Source organism: Labrus bergylta, chromosome 9, assembly GCF_963930695.1.
Source record: "Labrus bergylta chromosome 9, fLabBer1.1, whole genome shotgun sequence".
Taxonomy (NCBI): domain Eukaryota; kingdom Metazoa; phylum Chordata; class Actinopteri; order Labriformes; family Labridae; genus Labrus; species Labrus bergylta.
Window position 1 is genome coordinate 27,410,702 of NC_089203.1, and position 20,656 is coordinate 27,431,357.

Below are 20,656 nucleotides of genomic sequence, written 5' to 3' on the forward strand. Positions count from 1 at the left end.
AAAAGTTTTTCAATAAGGCGACGGTGTCGTAGAATGAGCAGTAAACACAGCGCTCATAAAGCAGTTAGAAAACCACAGAACGCTTCGTTTTGATTCATTGTTTTCAAAGTCAACCCGACTCTTTGTTATGATAGAAATGTGAGGTGTATATCAAAGGTTTGGCTCCTCATAGCAGCCCCGCAGTGTGGCTGATAAGACAACGAGAGTGTTTTAATATCAAACTTCGACCCAGAGCAGCTTTAATAAAGAAGTGACAGACACAGTGAGGCTGCAGGATGAACGCTGGGAGGGCTCTGAAGCTGCGTCAGGAGAAGGAAACAAACTGCAAAAAAGATTGATTTTACATATTTAAAATCCATTTAAAATGCTCGTTGTTAGACTAGCAGTTCAACGCTGCTCGCTGCCTTCAATGCGACAGCCTGACTTCATATTTTCTCTCGTCTTAAATAGTGCAAAAGGGAGTTTTTTTTAAACAGGAATGTTCTAGAAAATTAACTTTGTACAGTTACTGCAGACGGTAACTTTTTGTCTCTTTCACCTCGTCTGCAGGAGAGTAAAGAAAAGTTGATGTTTTCTGAAAATCAAAGGTCACTTAACGTCTCAACAGCTGTCATCATTTGAGGATAAAAAAAAAAAAAGAAAAACCACTAAATCAATGAAAGGAACAAATCCCAAACAGAAACATTTTGTGCTTTATAAAAACTGTGAGTTTCTCTTTCTTCTTCCTTTCAAGCGGCCGGACAGCCAACCACGGTTGTGACGCTCGACAGAAAAGCACAAGGTTCACAGAAGAAACCCCCCCCCCCCCCCCTCATCTCTTTTTAACCGATTATCTGCAAATCATGTCCTTCACAGCGTGTCGGGATCTTTGCATCCTCTGCAATTCAATAACCAATGAAGATTCATCATGGTGGAGGGGGTGGGGGGGTGGAGGGGGGAGGACAGTCTTAAGAAAAAAAAAAACATCTCTTCTTCGTGTTTATGTCATCCGAGACGTGAGTGAAATCTGGATTTGATTGGTCGGAGCAAACGCCACAGGCTCTGTTTCATCATGCAGCAACAGAGAGAGAGAGAGACATAGAGAGAGAGCAGAGAAAGAGAAAGAGAGAGAGAGAAAGAGAGAGAGAGAGAGAGAGAGAGAGGGAGGGAGGGACGCTGTTCTGGGTGGCGGCCATGTTGAGAATAAAACACAATAACATTTTACAGATGCATTGAACACACGGATAGAAAAAGGTGGTGTTCAGATCTCAGATTCCATTTTCCTGCTCGGAGCAAATATACCTATTTACATCCAGCCAATGGAAACGCAGTATATCAAAGGAACCGCTTTCTTTTTCTTTTTTTTTAATCTTTAAAGAAAGATGACCTCATTTAGTAGTAGATCAAAAATACTGGACGGGAGGTGAGGCAGCTCAGACTGGAGTTGTTTTGTTGGATCTGAAAACCTGAATCATTTTCTGCCCCTTCATTAAAGTACTGAACACAAACAGTTCATTTATAAAGTGTAAGAAGATCACTTTAAACCCTCCGTTCAGAAATGTTACACACAATGATCCTCTCTATCGTCGGGCGCTCACAGCGACCTCCTGCGTCTCCTCCTGTGCTCTTTCATAAATGAGCCTCTTCTATAAACACATGTTATGGATGTATAGTTCAAACTTTAGGGCAATAAGTGGACGTCGTGTGAGCTGTGACGTTTGGCTCACAGCAGGTCGCTCCTCGGTCAGCTTTTGAGAGTCAGGACTTCAATGTGCCTTAGAGGAAAAGCAAGGTGATGCAGGAATCAGAAGCACCAGTTATTTGGTTTTTGTTTTTGTTTCTCCTTTTTTTTTTTTCTGTTCTTTTTTTTTTGTTGTTTGATGGTGTTTGGAGGGATTTTGGCCAATTTGAACTCTGAATCTGCAGACACACACGCACGCTGCAGCCCTCCCTCACATCTCGCTTTACATCAGTACTGTTTTATTTTAACAACAGACGACATCTTTATTTCCACTTTCCCCAAAAACAACACATTTGTTGTCTGAAAACACAAAGTATATAAAGTTGGGGGAAACCGTTTGATTTTATTTTGAATGTGTTACTCTAGAGCGATAAAGATTCTGTATGCTGTTAGCGAGCTCATTTTGATAATTACTCAGTGCTAGAATTCATTTATAAAAATAACAAAAAAAAGATTTTAAAAATATCACCAGAACACGTTCCATCTAGTGAAACGGCAAAATGAACAACCAACCAGCAGCAGTCGCTCCATGACAAAAAGAAAAGTAAAGATCTGAGCCGTCAGCTGCCACATTTTCACTCACCTGCTTTTTTTTCTTTCTTTAAAGTTTGTAGATGAGCTCCCGGTTTTTATCATGGATGTTTAAAGAAATGCACGTTTAAGCTTAAAACCAAATGATTTCTGTATGAAAGCAAACTAGCAGCTTCCTCTTCCTCCTCTTCATCCTCTTCCTCCTCCTCTATCTCCTCCTCTTCCTCCTCCTCCTCCTCCTCTTCCTCCTCTTCCTCCTTTTCCTCCTCTTCCTCCTTTTCCTCCTCTATCTCCTCCTCTTCATCCTCCTCTTCCTCCTCTTCATCCTCTTCATCCTCCTCTTCCTCTCCTCCCTCCTCTCCTCCTTTTCCTCCTCTATCTCCTCCTCTTCATCCTCTTCCTCCTCCTCTTCCTCCTCCTCCTCCTCCTCCTCTTCCTCCTCTTCCTCCTCTTCTCTCCTCTTCCTCCTCCTCCTCCTCTTCCTCTATCTCCTCCTCTTCATCCTCTTCCTCTATCTCCTCTCATCCTCTTCCTCCTCCTCCTCCTCCTCTTCCTCCTCCACTCTTCCTCCTCTTCCTCCTCTTCCTCCTCCCTCCTCCTCTTCCTCTATCTCCTCCTCTTCATCCTCCACCCTCTTCCTCCTCCTCCTCCTCCTCTTCCTCCTCCACCTCTTCCTCCTCTTCCTCCTCCTTCCTCCTCCTCCTCCTCTTCCTCTATCTCCTCCTCTTCCTCCTCCTCCTCTTCCTCTATCTCCTCCTCTTCATCCTCCTCCTCTTCCTCCTCTTCCTCCTCCTCTTCCTCCTCCTCCTCCTCCTCTTCCTCTATCTCCTCCTCTTCATCCTCCTCCTCTTCCTCCTCCTTCTCCTCCTCTTCCTCCTCCTCCTCCTCCTCCTCCTCTTCCTCCTCTTCTTCCTCCTTTAGTAAAGCTTCTCCTCCGGGCTCATCTCTCTGATCTTCAGTATTTTTAAGCTTCTGTTCGGTGTGTTTTTATTTTTTATCCTGACTTATTTCTTAAATCTCAGCTGAGTCTCTTCTAGCGGGATCTTTGAGACGGAGCTCTATATCCAGACGGTCTTCTTCACAGGATAGTCGGGGAATGAAACCTTTCATGTCTGTTCTGTATTTATTGTAATATTCACCTGAATACTATCTGAAATATAGGTTAATTTGATGTTTAAATGCATTGGCATTTATAGCATACTGTATGTTTATAAATAAAATGTTATACATTCAAACGAGCTCTCGTCTCTTCCTTTCTAATTAAAATAGAAACACATCGGCTGAAAGGAAACAAACTGGAGAAATGAGGTAAATAAAGACTTCTTATAACGTACACTGCATCGATTCATTCAGCACATTTACATCTCTTACCTCCAGCAGAGGATATACATTCAGTTATTTCATTTTTCATATTTTAGTCTTTGGAAGTAATGTTAAGAAATGTGAAGTTAAATCCTGGATGTTTATATTTCTTCTTTTTCCTTGTGTTTTATATGTTTCTTGCTTATATACATTGTTTTATTTGCTCTGATAACCTGCTGCTCTAACACCACCATTTCCCAGTTTGGGATGAATAAAGTAAATCTATATATTCAGGAAGAAAATGAACAGCAGAGAAAACCAAAATGTCGGGTCTTCTTAGTTTGCACCATCATCTAGTTTCAACTTCAAATACTGTCAATGCACAAATACCCTCATGATAATATTATTGATGTATTTGACAATCATAATTTATCAGGTTTGAACCAGGTTAAATGGTAATATCAGATCATTTTAACCTTGCTTTTGTCTCTTTTTATATGCAACAAATAATTCACAACTAACTAACTGAAAACACCTTTAAATGTTTCATACTGCAGATTTCTAAAAGATCAAATTGACCGCTTTAGGAGCAAGTCTTAAACAAAGGAAACCAAAAATCTGGACTGTCCTCTGAACCGGTGTTGTGTTGCAGTCTGTTTCCTCTTCATATTTAGTTTCATGCATCACTGTCCGTTGTTGATCTGTACGCTGCGGCTCTACTCCAGATTATAAACCTGTGAAGGACATTGAGTGTGCTGACTTTTCTGTTTTCTTTTTCTGCAGTCGTGCACCTGAAGATTTGTTACTGTTTGACTGATGCTCCCTTTTCTGCTCTTCATGCAGCACTGCCCTCCTGATTTTTGTTTAATTTTTAAACCAGTGCTGGAATATAAACAAACTATATAATCATCTATCACATTCTTTTAAGTGCATTAACTCTTAATATTTGGTGTAGAGACACTGAAAAAGGGGTCACCTCTTATTCTGATAAAAAATTAATCCATTATTTAAATGCATCTGGGGGTCACACATTCTGGTAGTTGTTAATCCAAAATTAACCCCTTAAGTTTTCACAAATTTAAAAAAATCTTTTAAAATCAAACTGTGACTAAAGATTTGATAGAAATAAAGAAAAACCCACTTTATAACCTCACCTGTCCGTGTGTGCGCAATAAATGATCAACAGTCTTTCTCTTCTGGGTTGAATAACCTCCCTCAACGTGTCAACCAAACACAATCAACCAGATTCGAGTAACTCTTGATGTATTTAATCTAAATTAACAGCTTATTGTTGACTTTTTTTCCCGATTGGTTCAAATTCAGATCGAATGGTTTCCATCTTTCCCCAGCATCGATACATCTCACCATTACTGGAGCGTCTTTCTTTTATTTTATCAGACTTCAAAACACCTTCACATGATACTTAATATTTATTTTCCATTTCCGTTTTCAAATGCAATCTCAAAGTCTTGGTACAACTTTAATCTAAAGAAAATGTTTTTAATATTCTGAGTACTGTAGAAAAGTGGTGCTGTGCTGTCCTTGGTGCTGAAATGTCCCAGCTGCCTTTTCAAACGCTCATACCTACAAACTTTAAATATGTAACACTTCATTCACACAATTAGGATTAGCCTTTTTTTTCCATATAATAACACAACCTTCCAAAGAAAACATGACAAAGCACTCTTGGACTATTATTTGTTTTTTATCATCAACAACCATTTCAATGGTACACCTGGAAAACTATGTGCACATGTAGAAATATTTCCTTCTTAAATATAAGCATTCATTACCTACATATAAATAACTTTCAGATCCGGGACAAAACAAGTTACATAATGCTCACAAAATGGAGAGAGAAAAACAAAAAATCATTGTAAAATCAGACAGAGAGACAACATGCAAATAATATCGAAATAAATACAATGTTTGCATCCATTCCCTTTTTTATACCCAAAATAAATTCTTCCGAGGGAACTTTGTAAAACATCCAAAAGACTTGTATGATCGATCTACGAGGGAGTATGGCCTATGGTTCAACTATAGGAGACAAGAATACGTTTTATTAACACTTTACAATTTGAGCCACAAAAAACACTGCCGTAGAAAGACACACAAAACATACAGATTTTTCCTGTCGGAGATGAACATTGCAGTAGTTTGTGCCTTTTTTTCTTCGAGGAAATAATTGTTTTTATATCGATAATTTCAAGAAACTAAACTCTCAGCAAGCCCTGGAATTAAAAAACAAAACAAAAACAACACCACAGCTGTCAGAGGCAGATCGTCTCTGCAGAGAACAGAAAAGCGCAATGCGTCTTGTTGGATAGTTTGTTGTGTCACAGCGTGGGGTTTGTGAGAGAGCATCCTCAGTCATGGTTTATCAAACGTCTCTCTACCGGACAAAGCAGCTGTTGAACTCTGACATTAATTGTGACTTAACGAGGCTCCGTTTGCGCACTGATGGCACAACGCGTTTCCAGTGCGCAGACTTGTGTGTTTGCTTGTAAATTTTGGCGCAAATAAATGTTCATCTTAGCAAGTCACTTCATCAAATATTCATTCTTCGGTGTTTTTTGTTTTTTTTATCGGTTTCTGAATTTACGCATCAACAGAGGTGTCATTTGTTGATTCAAGAACAGCAACATGCCCTCTCTCTCTCTTGTTTCAGGATTTCAGCTTCAAGGCGTGACCTGAAACATGTCTCTACCCTTGCAGAAATCTGCGTTGTAATAATGGATAGTATGACTTGTCAAGATGGATATTTCTACAGCAAAAGTGTCCACTGACCACAAGGAACTGTGCAAGGCATAAAAATAAAATAAGAGAGTTGTCGTCTTCTTTTTTAACTGCGTTTTATTGTCCTTCAGTCTGTCTCGGGGAATTGCTTTTTCAGTCTCCGGAGGGACGAGGAGCGTCTCTCCTCCTCTGCTCAGGCTCTTCTTCCTCCTCCTCCGTCGGGGAGCTCCATTAGAACATGCTGGTCTTTACTAACGTAGCTTTGGCTCCGTTCTGTCTTTGCAAAGACGACAGTACGCTTGCGAACGGCCCGCCCAATGAGTCCGGGATAGATGTGATGCCTCCCGGGGCGGTGGCCCAGCCTTGGCTCGGTGCTGTCACGCCCATGCCGGTCGACACGGAGGTCTTCACCTGGTCCACCACCTGTCCGTTTCCGGTGGTGTTGACCTGTCCTCCGGTGGGGCTCGGTCCGCCGCAGTTGGAGGTGGGGACGGGGTTCGGTCCCGGTCCTCCTGTGCTGTCGGGGTCGGTAGATTTGGTGTCTTTGCTGTCGTCATCTCTGGAGTCCGACTTTTTCCCAGAGTTGGACTTGGCTGCTGCTGCGGCCGCTGCAGCTGCGCGCTCCTGCTTGCGGAACTTGGCACGCCGGTTTTGGAACCACACCTGGAAAAGACCAAGAATGTAAACCACCGTTAGTGAGTGGTTGATTGATGTGTGCCAAGAAATCAACAATCAAACTATGCGTATAATTGTGTCTGTTAATTTGTCAAAACAAATAAATATCATTGCCAAGAGTCACTTCAGCTCAGTTTACCAAAAACAACTAAATAATCAAACTTACAATTTGCATATTGAATCTAAATGTGTCCCTGAAGACATAAAACCTTTGATGTTGTTCATAAATGCAGAAGAAGAAGGGATATCAGCAGTCATTATGCAGACGCTTTGATTTTACTTAAATGTATTTCTAATGACTGATATGCTATGAAGATTCTTATTTGGATCATAAATCCCCTTGTGCGTAATCGTGCGTAAAATCACGCGTAAAGGGAACAGGTTGGCGCTTTTGTTGGAGAGCCGGTGTCTGTGTACCTGCACTCTGGCTTCAGTCAGATCGATTTTGAGTGCCAGCTCCTCTCTGGTGTAGATATCCGGGTAGTGCGTTTCAGCAAAAACCCTCTCGAGCTCCTTCAGCTGGGCGCTGGTGAACGTGGTCCGGATGCGCCTCTGCTTCCTCTTCTCGTTCAGTCCGCCGTGATCCGTGAACAGTTTGTAGGGAACTGTGAAGAAAATAGAAAAGGCACTGTTATAGGGTGCAATGGCAGCAGATATAAGTGTGTGTAATCGTGATGTTGTCTGATGGAAGTGAAAGTCCAAATTCGATATTTTGTATAAAATCCGGTTACGGATGCTGGGCTAAAGCTTCCAATCGTATTAAGCCTCTGATTACCTGTGAATTACTTCAGAATTGATAACGCTGCTGACCTGTGATGCGGTTAATTGTAATGTTAAACTAATTGTTGCTCCTCAGATTGAGGCTCAAGTTTGAAAACTTGTCATAATGTTCCCATCCGCCCCTGCGTGTTGCTACTGTAACTCCAATTCGGTGTCAATAATGAGCTTTAGTCTTTGGTTATCTAATTATTTCCGAAGCTTTATGTCTCATCGCAAAGTAAATAAATTATGCCGATCATTTTGGCAGCTTAAGATAATTCTGTTGGCGGTTTTTGGGTGTGACTGGGATAGTATAACCCCGTAACCGAATTACCGCTTGCCTGCAATCGCTTCTAACGTGATAAATTCTTTCATTTGTGTAAGCAAATTTCGTTTGGTAAATACTAAACACATTTCCATTTTCAAATGCAATCAAGACGTCCTATAATACGGCGGGGTTTGAGGCTTCCGGAGCTCGCTGCTTACCTGCGGCGTACGGGCTGCTCTGGTGGTCCCGTAGGGTCCCCAGGCTGCAGGAGCCCGGCGTGAGAGACGGACAGCCGGAGGTGGCCCCGAAAGTGGTCCTGATGGGATTGTACTGAAACCCGCTGGCCTGGCTGCACGAACTGAAGTCCGCGTAGGCCGATGCCAAGCTCGAGGTGTCCATCCCGGCCATACATGACTCGTAGGCAGAGGAATTTAGGTAAGAATACTCCATTTTATACATTTGAGAAGGCTCGGTTGAGTTAGAAAGCTGCACTTCCCGGGAAAACAAAAAACAAAAACTACCACCCAAAAAAAAAAATGGGTTAGGAAGTAAAAAAAATAATAAATACCAAAGTGAGGAGGACGCGCGGTCTGAACTGGGGGGGCAGAGAGGACTTGTTTGGTTTGAACTGGTTGGAAAAAAAAAGAGGCTGGACGGTGGGTAGATGTTCACTGCTCAGCGCCTGCTCCAAAACTGGCCTCCTTTATAGGAACCTAGCCCTGTTTTATGAAAAGCCCCCTAAGAGCCGCCTAGCCCGAGGTCTCTAGAGCATATAGTCCTCATAATAAACTTGGCTCTTTCCGCTTGGACAATAGCAAAGCGTTTGGTCTTATTGCTAGCGCTTTTTTACATGACAATAACTCATCAGTCTATTGGGCTGGCACTGGGGGCCCGGGCTGTCCAACCTCCCTATCATTGATCCCCTGCATCTCTAATTAGAATTTAATACCACGCCATTACGCAGCCCCTCCACCACCACCGCCGCTCCTCCACCCCATCCACCCCACTCCTCTCCAACCACCATCTTGCCCTTTAATTCAATCACACCACTTGGAAATAATGAAAGTTGGGTGACGATTCTCCCTGATCCAATTTTCTCCAAGCTTTTAAGCCTTTTAAGCGACCGTATACCTTGGGCAGGATTTCACATAGTATTCCCCCTCTGCCTTCCTCTCTCTGCCCGTCTGCTCCGACTCTTTTCTGCATGATCTTTTTTTTTTTTTTTTACTCTGATCTCCTGCACTGAAGCACAAAGAAATGCACGTGCCTGTGCAGGTATAACTAACATTTCAGATTTATTTTTTCCGTTTTTACGCTAAAACATTTAAAATTGCATTTAGGACTCGTAGAAATCAGCAGAAATAATTAATTTCCTCTATCTTTGATGACGTTTTTGCACCAGAAATGTTCCGAGATATTCTTCTTTCACAGGAAAAGGTTTGCAAGAAGGAAAAAATAATGTTCTGACGTTTATTTTCACAGCAATAAAATGTTTTTTCGCCTTTTACTATATATATATTTTTTTAAGAAAATACCGTGTGTGCATGGCTATGACTATAAAGGCTCGTTCAGATAGTTTTTCTCTCCCAGATGTGTTTTTGTGCGCGTGTGTGCACACCTGTCAAACACAAAAAACCATTTATACTCATAAACAGACTCATTACATTTCTCTCTGCAGGTTGTTGAATAATATTTTTTATTATTTAATAACATATATAATTTATTCTATGATATTATTTAAAAAAATTATTCTGGGTCAAACATGTTCAGCTAGCCTATAACCGAAGTTAAACAATAAAGATTAACCTATAAATGATCTAAATAAATAAATACAAATCATAAACGAATGACCCAGCTCTAATGGAATAAAAGGCTTAACCTCTTTTTATTTTAAATAAATAAACACAATGTTTCTGACCCTTTTCTCTGCCCTGCTGCAGTGTTATCTGTGCTCAACTTCCGGGTGGGTTTTATGATTCAAATGAGTTTGTAATTGTCTTTATTACTTTCATTACTTTCATTATTTCGTTTATTTGGCGAATAACATCTTTCTAATGAAAGTAACGAACTGAGAGGCAGTCATCGGACCTCTCAGGCTCACAATATTGGCTGAGTGCTTAATTCGGTTTGTGTAATAAGGTGAACCGTTTCGTTGTGTGTGGTGTGTGTGGTTGTGGTTGTGTGTGTGTGTGTGTGTGTGTGTGTGTGTGTGTGTGTGTGTGTCTCAGTGTTCAAGTCCTCGGCTGAGGCTTTATTTACTCTAAACTATCGAAAGACACAAAAAAAAGGCGCAACAGGAATTCTGGTTCAATTAAACAATTACACATGGCCGACGAGTGTTTGATGTTTGGATGTGTTCATCCCTCGTCCTGGTTCAGTTATTGATCTGAAATATCTCAGTAATAATCCAGCAGGGACTGAGAGATGCTCAGCAGTGATTTTATATGATCATATGAAGCTGCAGCATCATTTAAACACTCTGGATATTATAAACATTTGTCTCTGAAATGATTAAGATACGTTTTAATAAAGGATTATTATTGGTCTTTTTTTATTTTTTCATTTTAGTTGATTTTATCCATCACATCATGATCTTAATTTTACATCATTACTCAAAAAAATGTTAGTAAATATAAAACAAATAGCCTATTTATTTGTTCATATCAGGAGATATAAGAAGATAGGCCTTATGAACAAAGTTTACCTTCTAATTATTCATCTGAAATATAGTTTTAAGTTTTTTTTAAAAGGAGGTGAAACTAGTAAAATTCATCTTTTCATGTCAGGTTAAAATCTAGATTTTAAAAATATTTTTTATTTACGCTTCTAAACTCTGAGGTTCGACCTGCTCTTTCTTTCCACATCGTCTCCACGTGTCAATAAAAGAAACGTGAATGGATGAGATTTGTAAGTTTAAAAATGTCTCTAAACTCGTTTTGCACACTGAACATTTTGACCTTCAGTCTTCAGGCTGCGAGGTGCAGCTTCTATATGATCTGTTAAAATAAAGAGAAGACCCCGCACCCTTTTACCATCAATTATTTTTTTACTCAACAATTGCTGACGTGTTTCTGTGTGTTTCTGCCTTTTCTTTCGTGCACGTTTTCTTTTCAACAGATCAACGAGAGCCAAAAAAGAAGAAGAAAGAAAAGTTAATTCTTTCTTGACACAACCCGGTGCCTATTATGTAAATGTTTTCTTTTTTTTTTTATTTCCCCCCTTTTCTACACACGAGCTGGGACCCAAAAGTTGTACCAAATGGTTAATTTGATTATTGAAACCAAAGAACCAAATGGTTCACCGTCCTCCCTCCACGCGTCTGGCAGCGAGAAAAGAAACCATCTCTGGGAATTAATCTAATAACGCTCAAAGGAACGAGAAGTCTTTTCTGATATTTCGCCGAGGCAAATACAATTAGAGCTTTTAGCCATCGCTTTCTTTCACTGAAGCAGCTCTTTATTCTTGTGCTCTATAGTCCCTCCACCAGCCTCCACCAGCTATTGAAACGCCTCCTCTTTGATACTTTCAACATCGTTTAATTCTTTCAGCTGCTTCGGCTGCTATGACGAGCCACAGTTTGATATTTTGACGTGATCATTTTAAATCAAAACTGCGGAAATCTGCAGTCTGAGTAAATTCAAACGATTTTCTGAAGCTTGTGCATGATGCAAAACCCCCGCAAACACCCTGCACAGGAGGAGGCCTGGTGGCTGCAGGTTGCATCAAATGGTGCAAACAGTGATTTACAGTAACATAATGAGCCTGTAATTCAAGTAAAGCGGTGGTTAATTCGTAATTATGCGGCAAATAAAGGGCTTCAACCATATGCCTTCACTTAAATAAATCAGCAAAATGCGATGTGTGCGAGAGACCCTAAACTCCCCTGGCAAGTGCCGGACAATAGGCGGGCTGCGGGAGGAACTCCTCTCCATTTAGTGCGCACTATCGTTGCTCAGCAATATAGGAATGCGGGTCGACAGGAGTGACAAAAAAGAGGAACAAAATGCCATTGTCTCTGGATGGATTGGATGGATCCACTCCCCCGAAAAGGCAGACACACAGAGGAGGATAAAAACGAGGGGAGAACGCGATGGGGAGGGTCCCGGCTGTCACATTTCACCTCCAATGTCTCACTCCTCACGCCCGAGGAAATCCTGCGCTTATCAAAACGCGTATTAATAAGGCCGTGTGTTGTTGCAGGGGAGGGGCTCGAGAGCGGATCAAAAATTCATTTTGAGGATGCTCTCGTGGCAATTTAGTCTGATGTCTCAATTTGATAGACGGGGAGGATAAAAGGGGGGCTCATATTCACCTGCAAAAAGTGTGAAAACATCCGGATGAAAGCCAAAAAGTGGCCTTTCTGCAACAGCTCCAAAATTAAACTATTATCCAAGATACATATAATTAATTTACGATCATATACAGATAATATTCTGTAATATATCATACGCCTTTTTTGTCTTTATGTTATTAACACGTGACAGAGAGGGATTAAAAAAACCCTCAAACATCTGAGTTCAAAGTGTTCCAGGTCTGTGCGTAAAAGCGCATCGCATTTCCAAGCGCACAGATGGAAAGTGACATCTGGAGAAGAGGCCAAATTCAATTAGATGCCGGTGTCTTCTCCCTGTGTCTGGAAAAAAAGAGCAAAAAAAAACGTGCAAAACAAAAGGCTGCGTGCAGATGTCATGTTGTTATTTCGTGGTTTTTGACGTAATTTCACCTGATGCGTCTTTTATCTGTTTTTGGCACATATTTAAGGTCGCTGTGCACCTTTTGTGGTGATGGAAGGAGGGGATGCAGAGGAGGAAAGTGTCATTTTATCCAGCAAGTCATCGCACTGTACTAAAGAAAACAAGGAAGAAAAGTGTTGTTTTTCATAATTTGACAAAGATTATTTCGCCTATTCAGAAACAAATGATTCATTTAAAAATGTAAACAGGTGCGGTCACTAAAGACTCCTCAGTGTGTGTGATGTTCTCCTCTTTTCTCTCACTAACTCATCCCTTTATCTTCCAGATGCTGCACCCAGCTCCTGCACACTCACGGCTCGTCTCTCCTGCTCATCTCCGGCCCATCTGAGCCCTTTATCTGAGCTTCCCCGAGTGACCAGGAGACCAGCCAGTGGATTAACATAAAAATCTTATTCCGAGGGATAAGATTAGGAAAACATATTACCCTCAAACGCGGCCTTGGCACGAGCGGGAGCCATGGCAAGAGATCAATTACTAAATTACTCCAACCTCTAAGTCGACATTAACGCAGAGAAATGCCATCGACCCGTTCTGAAATAAGATTTCGCAAAGATGTGATCATTAAATCTCTTGCCAGTGTTCAAGAATTTGATTCATAAAAATCGTCTGAAATGAGATGGAATTAAATTCTTATCGGGGCTCTTGTCATCGTTTCATCCCCGCGCTGTTTAACGTTGGTCAATGGCCTTCATGAGATTTCCCCCTGTAAATAAACTTAGTAATTGAATCCGCCTCTCCACGACACATTGTTTGCTTGTTATTAATTTATTGCAGCCGTGCAGGAGGGTGGAGGGGGCCTGAGCATGTCCCGGATGTTGCTGCTGCTGCAGACTCTTTGTAAATGTTTTAATGCACCAAAAGAAAATCGTGTTTTTACAGATAACAACCTCTGCAGAAAGAGGAGGAGTGAAAAATCATCTGTCCATTTTTTTTTGGCCTCCCTCAGTGGGGGTCAAGGCATATTTTATTTAGCATAGTCTACTGGCATTGCCCCCCCCCCCCCCTCCCTCCACAGTCTTGCATTAGCAATTGACAATTATTAGCCCCAGCCTCATAAATCAGCTGCGTGACCCGTTATTATTGTTGAATTGAATAGCTGTTGGGGAAGTGAGGGTCAGTGTCATTAACTCGCCCCCTTCCCCTCCCCTCCCTCTCCACACCCACCCACCCCTCGGGCCCCCTGAAGGCATTTGGCCCCTCTATACAAGGACCTGCTGGCTAATAATGCCGTGTGTGCGGCCCTGAAAAGCTTAATCACACATGCATTAAGCGGCAGACAGCGGCTCTTTTGTGCGCACGTAGGTTTACTGGAATTAAGCGATTAATGGTCATCTGAGCGGCAGGCGACAAGGCGGCCGCATCGAGGATGATGGAGCGATTTTTAATGTCAGAGGGGGGGGGGAGATTTAGCCTGTAGGAGCGGAGGCGTTAAAGGAAGGAAGGAGGGAGGGGGTGGGCAGCAATTACAGTAGGCCGTGTCTCCCAATCCATCATAAAACGTCAAGGTCATTGTGCATTATATTGATTATTATACACGCTTTGTAAGCTTTATTACCCCCCCCCCCCCCCCCTTACATATTATAATATGCAAAATATAGAACATGTAAACACCTGCTATCAATTTCTGAAGCTGCTAATTTGTCTCGCCCCTGCACCTCCCTCCTCTCTCATCTCATATTCTTTTGATGTGTTATGACTAAACACGTGGCCTGTAACACTCCAGCAGCACCAGTTTGGCCTCCAGCAGCCATCTGCATAAACCATCAGACTTCATATGAAGTATTATTTCCATATAGTCAAAAGAGTCCCAACAAGTAGGGCCTCCAATATTCATAACATGCAGCACAACAGGAACCCGGTTTGTTGTTTAAAATCCACCTGGAGAGTCCAGCATGATCAATGACTGAAAGGAAGGGCGGCCATGTTTGCATGAATCATTTCAAATGATAACCAAGCGTGTATCATTACAAACTTAAAATCACCTTTTAAAACGTCAACATCTTCTATCTGGCTTAAAGCTTTGATAAGGACTTTAGTGTACTCATTATGGGACATACTGAGATTAATCCTGATGCCTCTATGTGACCTACAAGAGAAGAACTCTTATAGTCATTTTTAGTGCCTGAAATCTCTGCTGTGGTGAAGGTGTCAGATATGAAGGTTTAAATCACTGGTTCTCAACTCGTCTAGTCTCAGGACCCACCACCATCTCCTTTGTGAAAAACCGCAACCCAAATTTCTGATATTTTTCGACCAATCAGATTCATTTACTAACAAAACAGTTTGGACCTCAGCTGGTACAAAACATGTAGTAGAAGTAAGAAACTTTACAAAAAAACATGTTTAAAAAACACACATTCATGACTCACTGAATGTCTCCGCGACCCAACTCTGCTTAAAACCAGGCCCCCAACTCTGCAGAAACTGTTGATTTTCACATTTTCCACTTAAAATGTTCTCAATGAATAATATGTTTGACTATTAAAAGAAAGTAGGATGATATTTTTAATCATAAAATCCTATAGGAGGGCCAGTATCTTAGTGGTTAGTGTGCACGCACCCCATGTTCAGAAGTTGTAGTCCTCCAAGCGATGGCCCAGTTTTGAATCCGACCTGTGGCACCTTTCCCGCATGTCATTCCCCACTCTCCCGATTTCTGACTCCATCCACTTTCCTATCTATAAAAAAAGGCATGAAAAGCCAAAAAAATAAACCTTTAAAAGAAAAACCTACTTAGGTTACAAGCTCAACAAAGAGGTAACCACTTTGTCCACAGGGGGCGCCAAAATCAACAAAAATCAAAAGTTTATCATACGATCTTTAATAGCTGTGTCTTACCTTCATGCCACCTTTAGGGGCGGGACAGCTTATACGATTTTCTTTTAAGTATTTCTTCTTTCACATCGATGTTTAAACCAGCTCTCTCAGAACGCTCCGTTTTGGTCTCTTTAAATGTAATGACCCCCGCTGAGTTTTCCCCGTAGGGAGAATAAAATTGGCAGAGCTGTGCAAAAGTTTTGTTCTAGGCTGGGGATCTGAGTCCATGGGTGGAGATACCAGGGGAGGGAAGGGGATTTTCTTTTACCGGAATCCCACTGTGACATCACAAGGGGAGCACATTTGAAACGGAGCATTTTTCTCTGTGTTGTAAGACTTATGCAGACCACAAACAAAGGACTGGATGGGTTTATTTCACATTTTGTGGGTCAGTAGACACTCAGGTTACCCAAATATATGTTCAAAACACTGTACAAGTAGATTTTTAATAATATGTTCCCTTTAACATGAACATACACAATCATCCTCCTGACTTCCTCAGTCATCATCAGGCATTTTCCTAAAAGACTTGCAGCCAACCAAAAGAAGCACGCCTTTGTCCTTCTGGTTGGAACATTTGAGAACGAGGTAAGTTTACAAATCAACAGAATTAAAACCACATGCAGTGTTGTTTTTTTTAGACATTCAAATGCAGAAATGTTACATATCCCTCCTCATGATTGGCTCTACTTTAAATCCATTTAACCTTCAAAGATAATTCAAGTGTAGCTTCACTTGTTTGTTTGTGTTTCGATGCTCAGTTATGGTTTGTGTCACTGCTGGGACTTAAACTCCTCTTCAAAAGACTCAGGACTTAATCCAAATATTGAAAACTGTTCGATTCGACTTTTCAAAGATCTCAGAGTTACTTTAATGCACATTTTATCTTACACGTTTCTGTTCAAAATCTAGATATCTAGCTCTAGAAATCAAGAAAACTGTCACTGTGAATGAACATATACATTGTTACAATTCTCTTAGCAGAATATACATATACTATTTAATGTTAATTATCATATACGCACACTTTGTAATGTAAATACTGTAAAAACTACCTAATGTTTACTTCAGCGTCTTTGCACTACTCACCACTGCACTATTATCTTATATTATCCTATTTAGCCTTGTACATATTAGTCTTTGCTTATTTGTTTATTTTTGTGTTTGTTGTTGATTTTTAATATTATACCTTTGTACAAAGAGAGCACAGTTTACCGAAGTAAAATTCCTTGTGTGTTTAAGCATACCTGGCCAATAAAGCTGATTCTGATTCTGATATCCAATTACACACATCATTATTATCTGATGTTTATTGCTCTATACAGAAGAAAAGTCATTTATTTTATGAATGAAATGTAAACCACACATACTCAATAAGTCAGTGATAATCAACAGGTTCACATTAGAGCAGCAGACAGATTTTTATATATATTTATCTCACTGTTTTAAGTTTTTATTTCTCTTTTTGTTTATTCTGAGTTTCTGCGGAAACACGTCCATCTTTAGTCACAATGATCCAAACATCATCATCTCTCTTTTCACACACACAAACCTCTGATTAGTAAACTCTATGATGTCCACGAGGAAGTCAACTTCCCTGAAATTTCATGTTCACTTTGTCACCATTAGTCCTCCTCAGGAAAAGCCATCCACGCTGACGGCAGAGGGTGATTTATGCCGCCATGACCACCGTCCAATGGCACCGCCTGTTGATCAATCAAAGCTAATTTGATTGGAAGGAATCCTTAAAGAACAGCCAGATGGGAGCCATCAGAGTCAGTCTGTCCACTGCAGGCTCTGATTCACTTCCTGTTCCCAGAAGGCCGCTCTCTGGGCTCTGAAGGATGATGCTGCAGCACAGAGCTGGAAGAGATAGATTGGGTATTCCCGCCTGAAATCGATACATGTGGATAGTGAGTCGGCCAGTGCACAAATTGGGTGTCTAAGAATGTTTTATAATGCTGTCAGAAGAAAAAAACATGTGTTAGTGAGCTGCATTGCACACCGCTTAGAAAACAGATATGTTGTTTCTTAAGATATCAGCATAATTTTCAGCAGCAGTAGATATGCTACCATGTCTTTGACCCTTCAATAGTCTGGAAAATAAAGTAATTGCTATAAAATGAGTGAGTGTGTGATTTATTCATTTTCTTAGATTGAAAATTAATCAAATGAAGAGACAAGAACCAGACATGAATTTACCCTCAACATCTTTATATACACAGTCTGATACATATTATTCCCCTCTGCCATAGAGGGCCAGTATAAAAAACACACTCTGACTTTCTCCTTGTAGTTCAATATAAGTTGATTCAGCATGCATCATCCTCCAGCTGTTAACACCGAACACTGAACCAAATCTCAAACTGAAATAGGTCAACAAATACACTCCTCCTGTCTGAGATGCTTTTGTTATAAGCTGCAGTTCCCGGTCGGTTATAGAAACAATTCTCTGTTCTTTTAAGAATATGTGTTTTTTTAGTTTTTTTATTATTATTTTTTTATTTAAGCAGGAAAAAGTCTCATTGAGATTAAAAATCTATTTTACAACAGCATCCTGGCCAAGACAGGCAGCAGCACAATTACAGGGTTTCAGACATAAAACACTTGAAAACAATGAACATAAATACAGGAATCACAAACAGAACCATTCATCAGAATCTGTCAGAAGTCATCAGCAACAAAGCGATCAAAAAGGGAAATACGAGTTAGTTAAAACATCTACAGTCAGATATTTCTGCCTCTAGATCATTAAGACGACCTTTAAAAACATTCATGGAAACCAGCTCCCCAAGATTTAAAGTATCTTGCAACCGATTCCAAGAAGAGGGAGCAGCATACTTGAACGCCTTTTTTCCTAAGATAGCACCACCTGTGTCCTGTTTGTAGAGATTTTATGCTGCACACCATTTTTTATTATCTTATAGTGCTTTCACACTTGCAGAAAACTCCTGAAAAACACCCTGAAGTTTTAAGGGTGAGCTGCATGTATGCAGAGTGTATCCTGAAATAATACACATTGATTTAAAGACAAATATTCTCATTCTAGCGTCCTATACTGTAGCAGACTGTGTTGCTTTCTGCGCCGATTCTGCGTTGTTTATTTTTTCGACCCCCCCCCTACCCAGCGGGATAGTCTCCTGCTGTGAGGTGCATGAGGGGCAGTCCTCCTGAAAATCTCTAGAAACCTTTAGGAGTGCATCTGTGAAAACAGCTAAAGATTCATCCAAAAGTAAGCATGGTCTTTCACTTATGGGCGGTTCTAGGCAGGGACCAACAGGGCCCAGTGCCCCTGTAACACTGAGCTTGGTCCCCCCTTTGGCCACCCCTTTCAAAAGGAAGAGCCCCTCTAATAACACATACACAGTATTTGACTCAACAACCGGACTCTCAATCTATTAAATACTGTGACTGAAACGAATATAAATCATGGTATTTAATAATGTGCGCTATTATTTGGCATAATATATATATTTTTTAAAGCGATCATCTTTGTCTTTTTTTACCTGGGTTTAACGTTCCCCTCTGACAAAACAGCTGGCCTCAGTTTGGCCCCTTCAGTAAAAGTGGTCTAGAACCACCATTGCTTTCACTCCAAACAAGTGCAAAGCTAGCTTACACTAGAATAAAAGTCCAAAAGGGAGGTGAAGTTGTGCAAAACTTCACGGTAATCCATCCAAAAGTGAAAAAAAAGGGAAATATTTTACTCTCAACCAAAGTAGTAGACTGATGTTTCCATCCTTGTAAAAGTAAATCACAAAGGTGTATGAAGTAGAAAGGCAGCTGTCTTCTTTTTTTTCCGCTTGAAGGAATGTGAGCTTCCATTCTATCTCTTCTATTTCTACACCCTGTATCTCCCTATCCTCTGTCTCCCCTGTTGAAGCTTGACGTGACAAATAGCTGGATGTGCACTTTTCTGCATCAAAACCAACATGCCCCTCATCATCGCTGTGTGCAAATTTGATCAGAACACACCCCAGGATCCCTCGGCTGCCCGATGATGAATTGGCATATTAGGGACGATGTTTATGCATCAGGCCGGCACTCTCTCGGCAAATGACAGTAAATTGCTCCTCAGACAAATCTCTGGTCTGGGATTCCACCGACTGGGGGATGAATTGAAGCCTCTGCGTTGATCCCGTGGGTTCCAGGAAACCTCGTCAAAGAGAGCAGATGATGAGTCCTGCTTAATCAGCCGAGACTGTTTCTGTAAAGTTAATCATTTTGAGTTCATTTAGCAAAGACAAAGGTGTGATTGAACAAAGCCCGACTCTAAAGCAGGTCTGCATAGCGCTGCTAACAGTTGCTAATATAGAGACGGAAACAACGGAAATGAGAAAATAACCACCCGTCATGTTTAAAGTATAACGAGTAAGAGTTTGAATTCTTGAAAATATATTTTACAAAAATGAAAATGACATTCAGCGAGCCTTAGCACAAAGAAGAACTTCAGGAAGAATATGACTCAGCTTTTCGATTTGAACCATCAGTGATGACACCGGTGGTTGTTTTATGAACTGCAGCCAGCGTCTCTTTTATTTGGCTCGCTGTGTGAAGGCTTTTTCAAAAGCTGTGACGTGACATGAACGGACAGATTAACCCGCATTATGTAAATTATAAACCTTTGTTTTGTGCATTTAGCTAAAAAAAATGTCCTGTTTGATAAATAAGATCGATGGCATATTTTCGAAATACACAATTTATAGTTATCCATCAAGTTGGTGGGTTAGGTAATTTAGCTCGTTACCTTGCTGGCATCAGATGTTATTTAGCTTGCGATAATGCTAACTAGAAAGCTTAGCTTAGCTTCGCTAGCTTTATATTAGTAAAATAGCCTGGATCTGACGTTGATTGCTTATTACTGTTAACTGTTGTGATTTCAAAGCGACAAGAAACCCAACTTACCCTCCAGACAGGTCACTGGGTGGGGTGGGCACCATGCGTGGAGGCTGTGATCCTCATTTCAGCGGTCGTGGGTTCGAGTCCGGCATCGGTCCTTCGCTGCGTTTCTTCCTCAACGCTCTCCTCCCGGCATTTCCTGTCTTTCTTCAGCTGTCCTATCAAGCGGGGGCAGAAAGGCCTTAAACATAT

The 20,656-nt window shown here is 41.0% G+C and overlaps 2 protein-coding genes across 2 annotated transcripts in view; one reads left to right on the forward strand and one right to left on the reverse strand.

Annotated features, from left to right (window-relative positions):
• LOC109998244 (LIM and calponin homology domains-containing protein 1) overlaps positions 1-4,348 on the forward strand; it is a 100,266-nt gene extending 95,918 nt beyond the window's left edge. The window contains exon 29 of the mRNA XM_065959067.1: positions 4,337-4,348. Within this exon, the coding sequence (XP_065815139.1) occupies positions 4,337-4,348 (12 nt within the window). The remainder of the gene's footprint in view (positions 1-4,336) is intronic.
• An 891-nt stretch (positions 4,349-5,239) lies between these two features.
• Positions 5,240-8,830, reverse strand: phox2bb (paired like homeobox 2Bb). The gene is made up of 3 exons (XM_020653029.3): positions 8,213-8,830; positions 7,385-7,572; positions 5,240-6,955 (listed from the first exon to the last, which is right to left on the reverse strand). Exons 1-3 carry the CDS (start codon positions 8,451-8,453, stop codon positions 6,524-6,526), a joined length of 861 nt encoding a protein of 286 aa, XP_020508685.1. The 5' UTR covers positions 8,454-8,830; the 3' UTR covers positions 5,240-6,523.
• Positions 8,831-20,656: the final 11,826 nt, after the last annotated feature.

Excerpts from the sequence above, each read along its gene's own strand:
- phox2bb (XM_020653029.3), bottom strand. The coding sequence starts at position 8,453 with ATGTATAAAATGGAGTATTCTTACCTAAATTCCTCTGCCTACGAGTCA. Across the intron at positions 7,573-8,212 it reads GAGCAGCCCGTACGCCGCAG|TTCCCTACAAACTGTTCACG; the intron begins GTAAGCAGCGAG and ends TTTTCTTCACAG. Across the intron at positions 6,956-7,384 it reads TGACTGAAGCCAGAGTGCAG|GTGTGGTTCCAAAACCGGCG; the intron begins GTACACAGACAC and ends GGTCTTTTCCAG.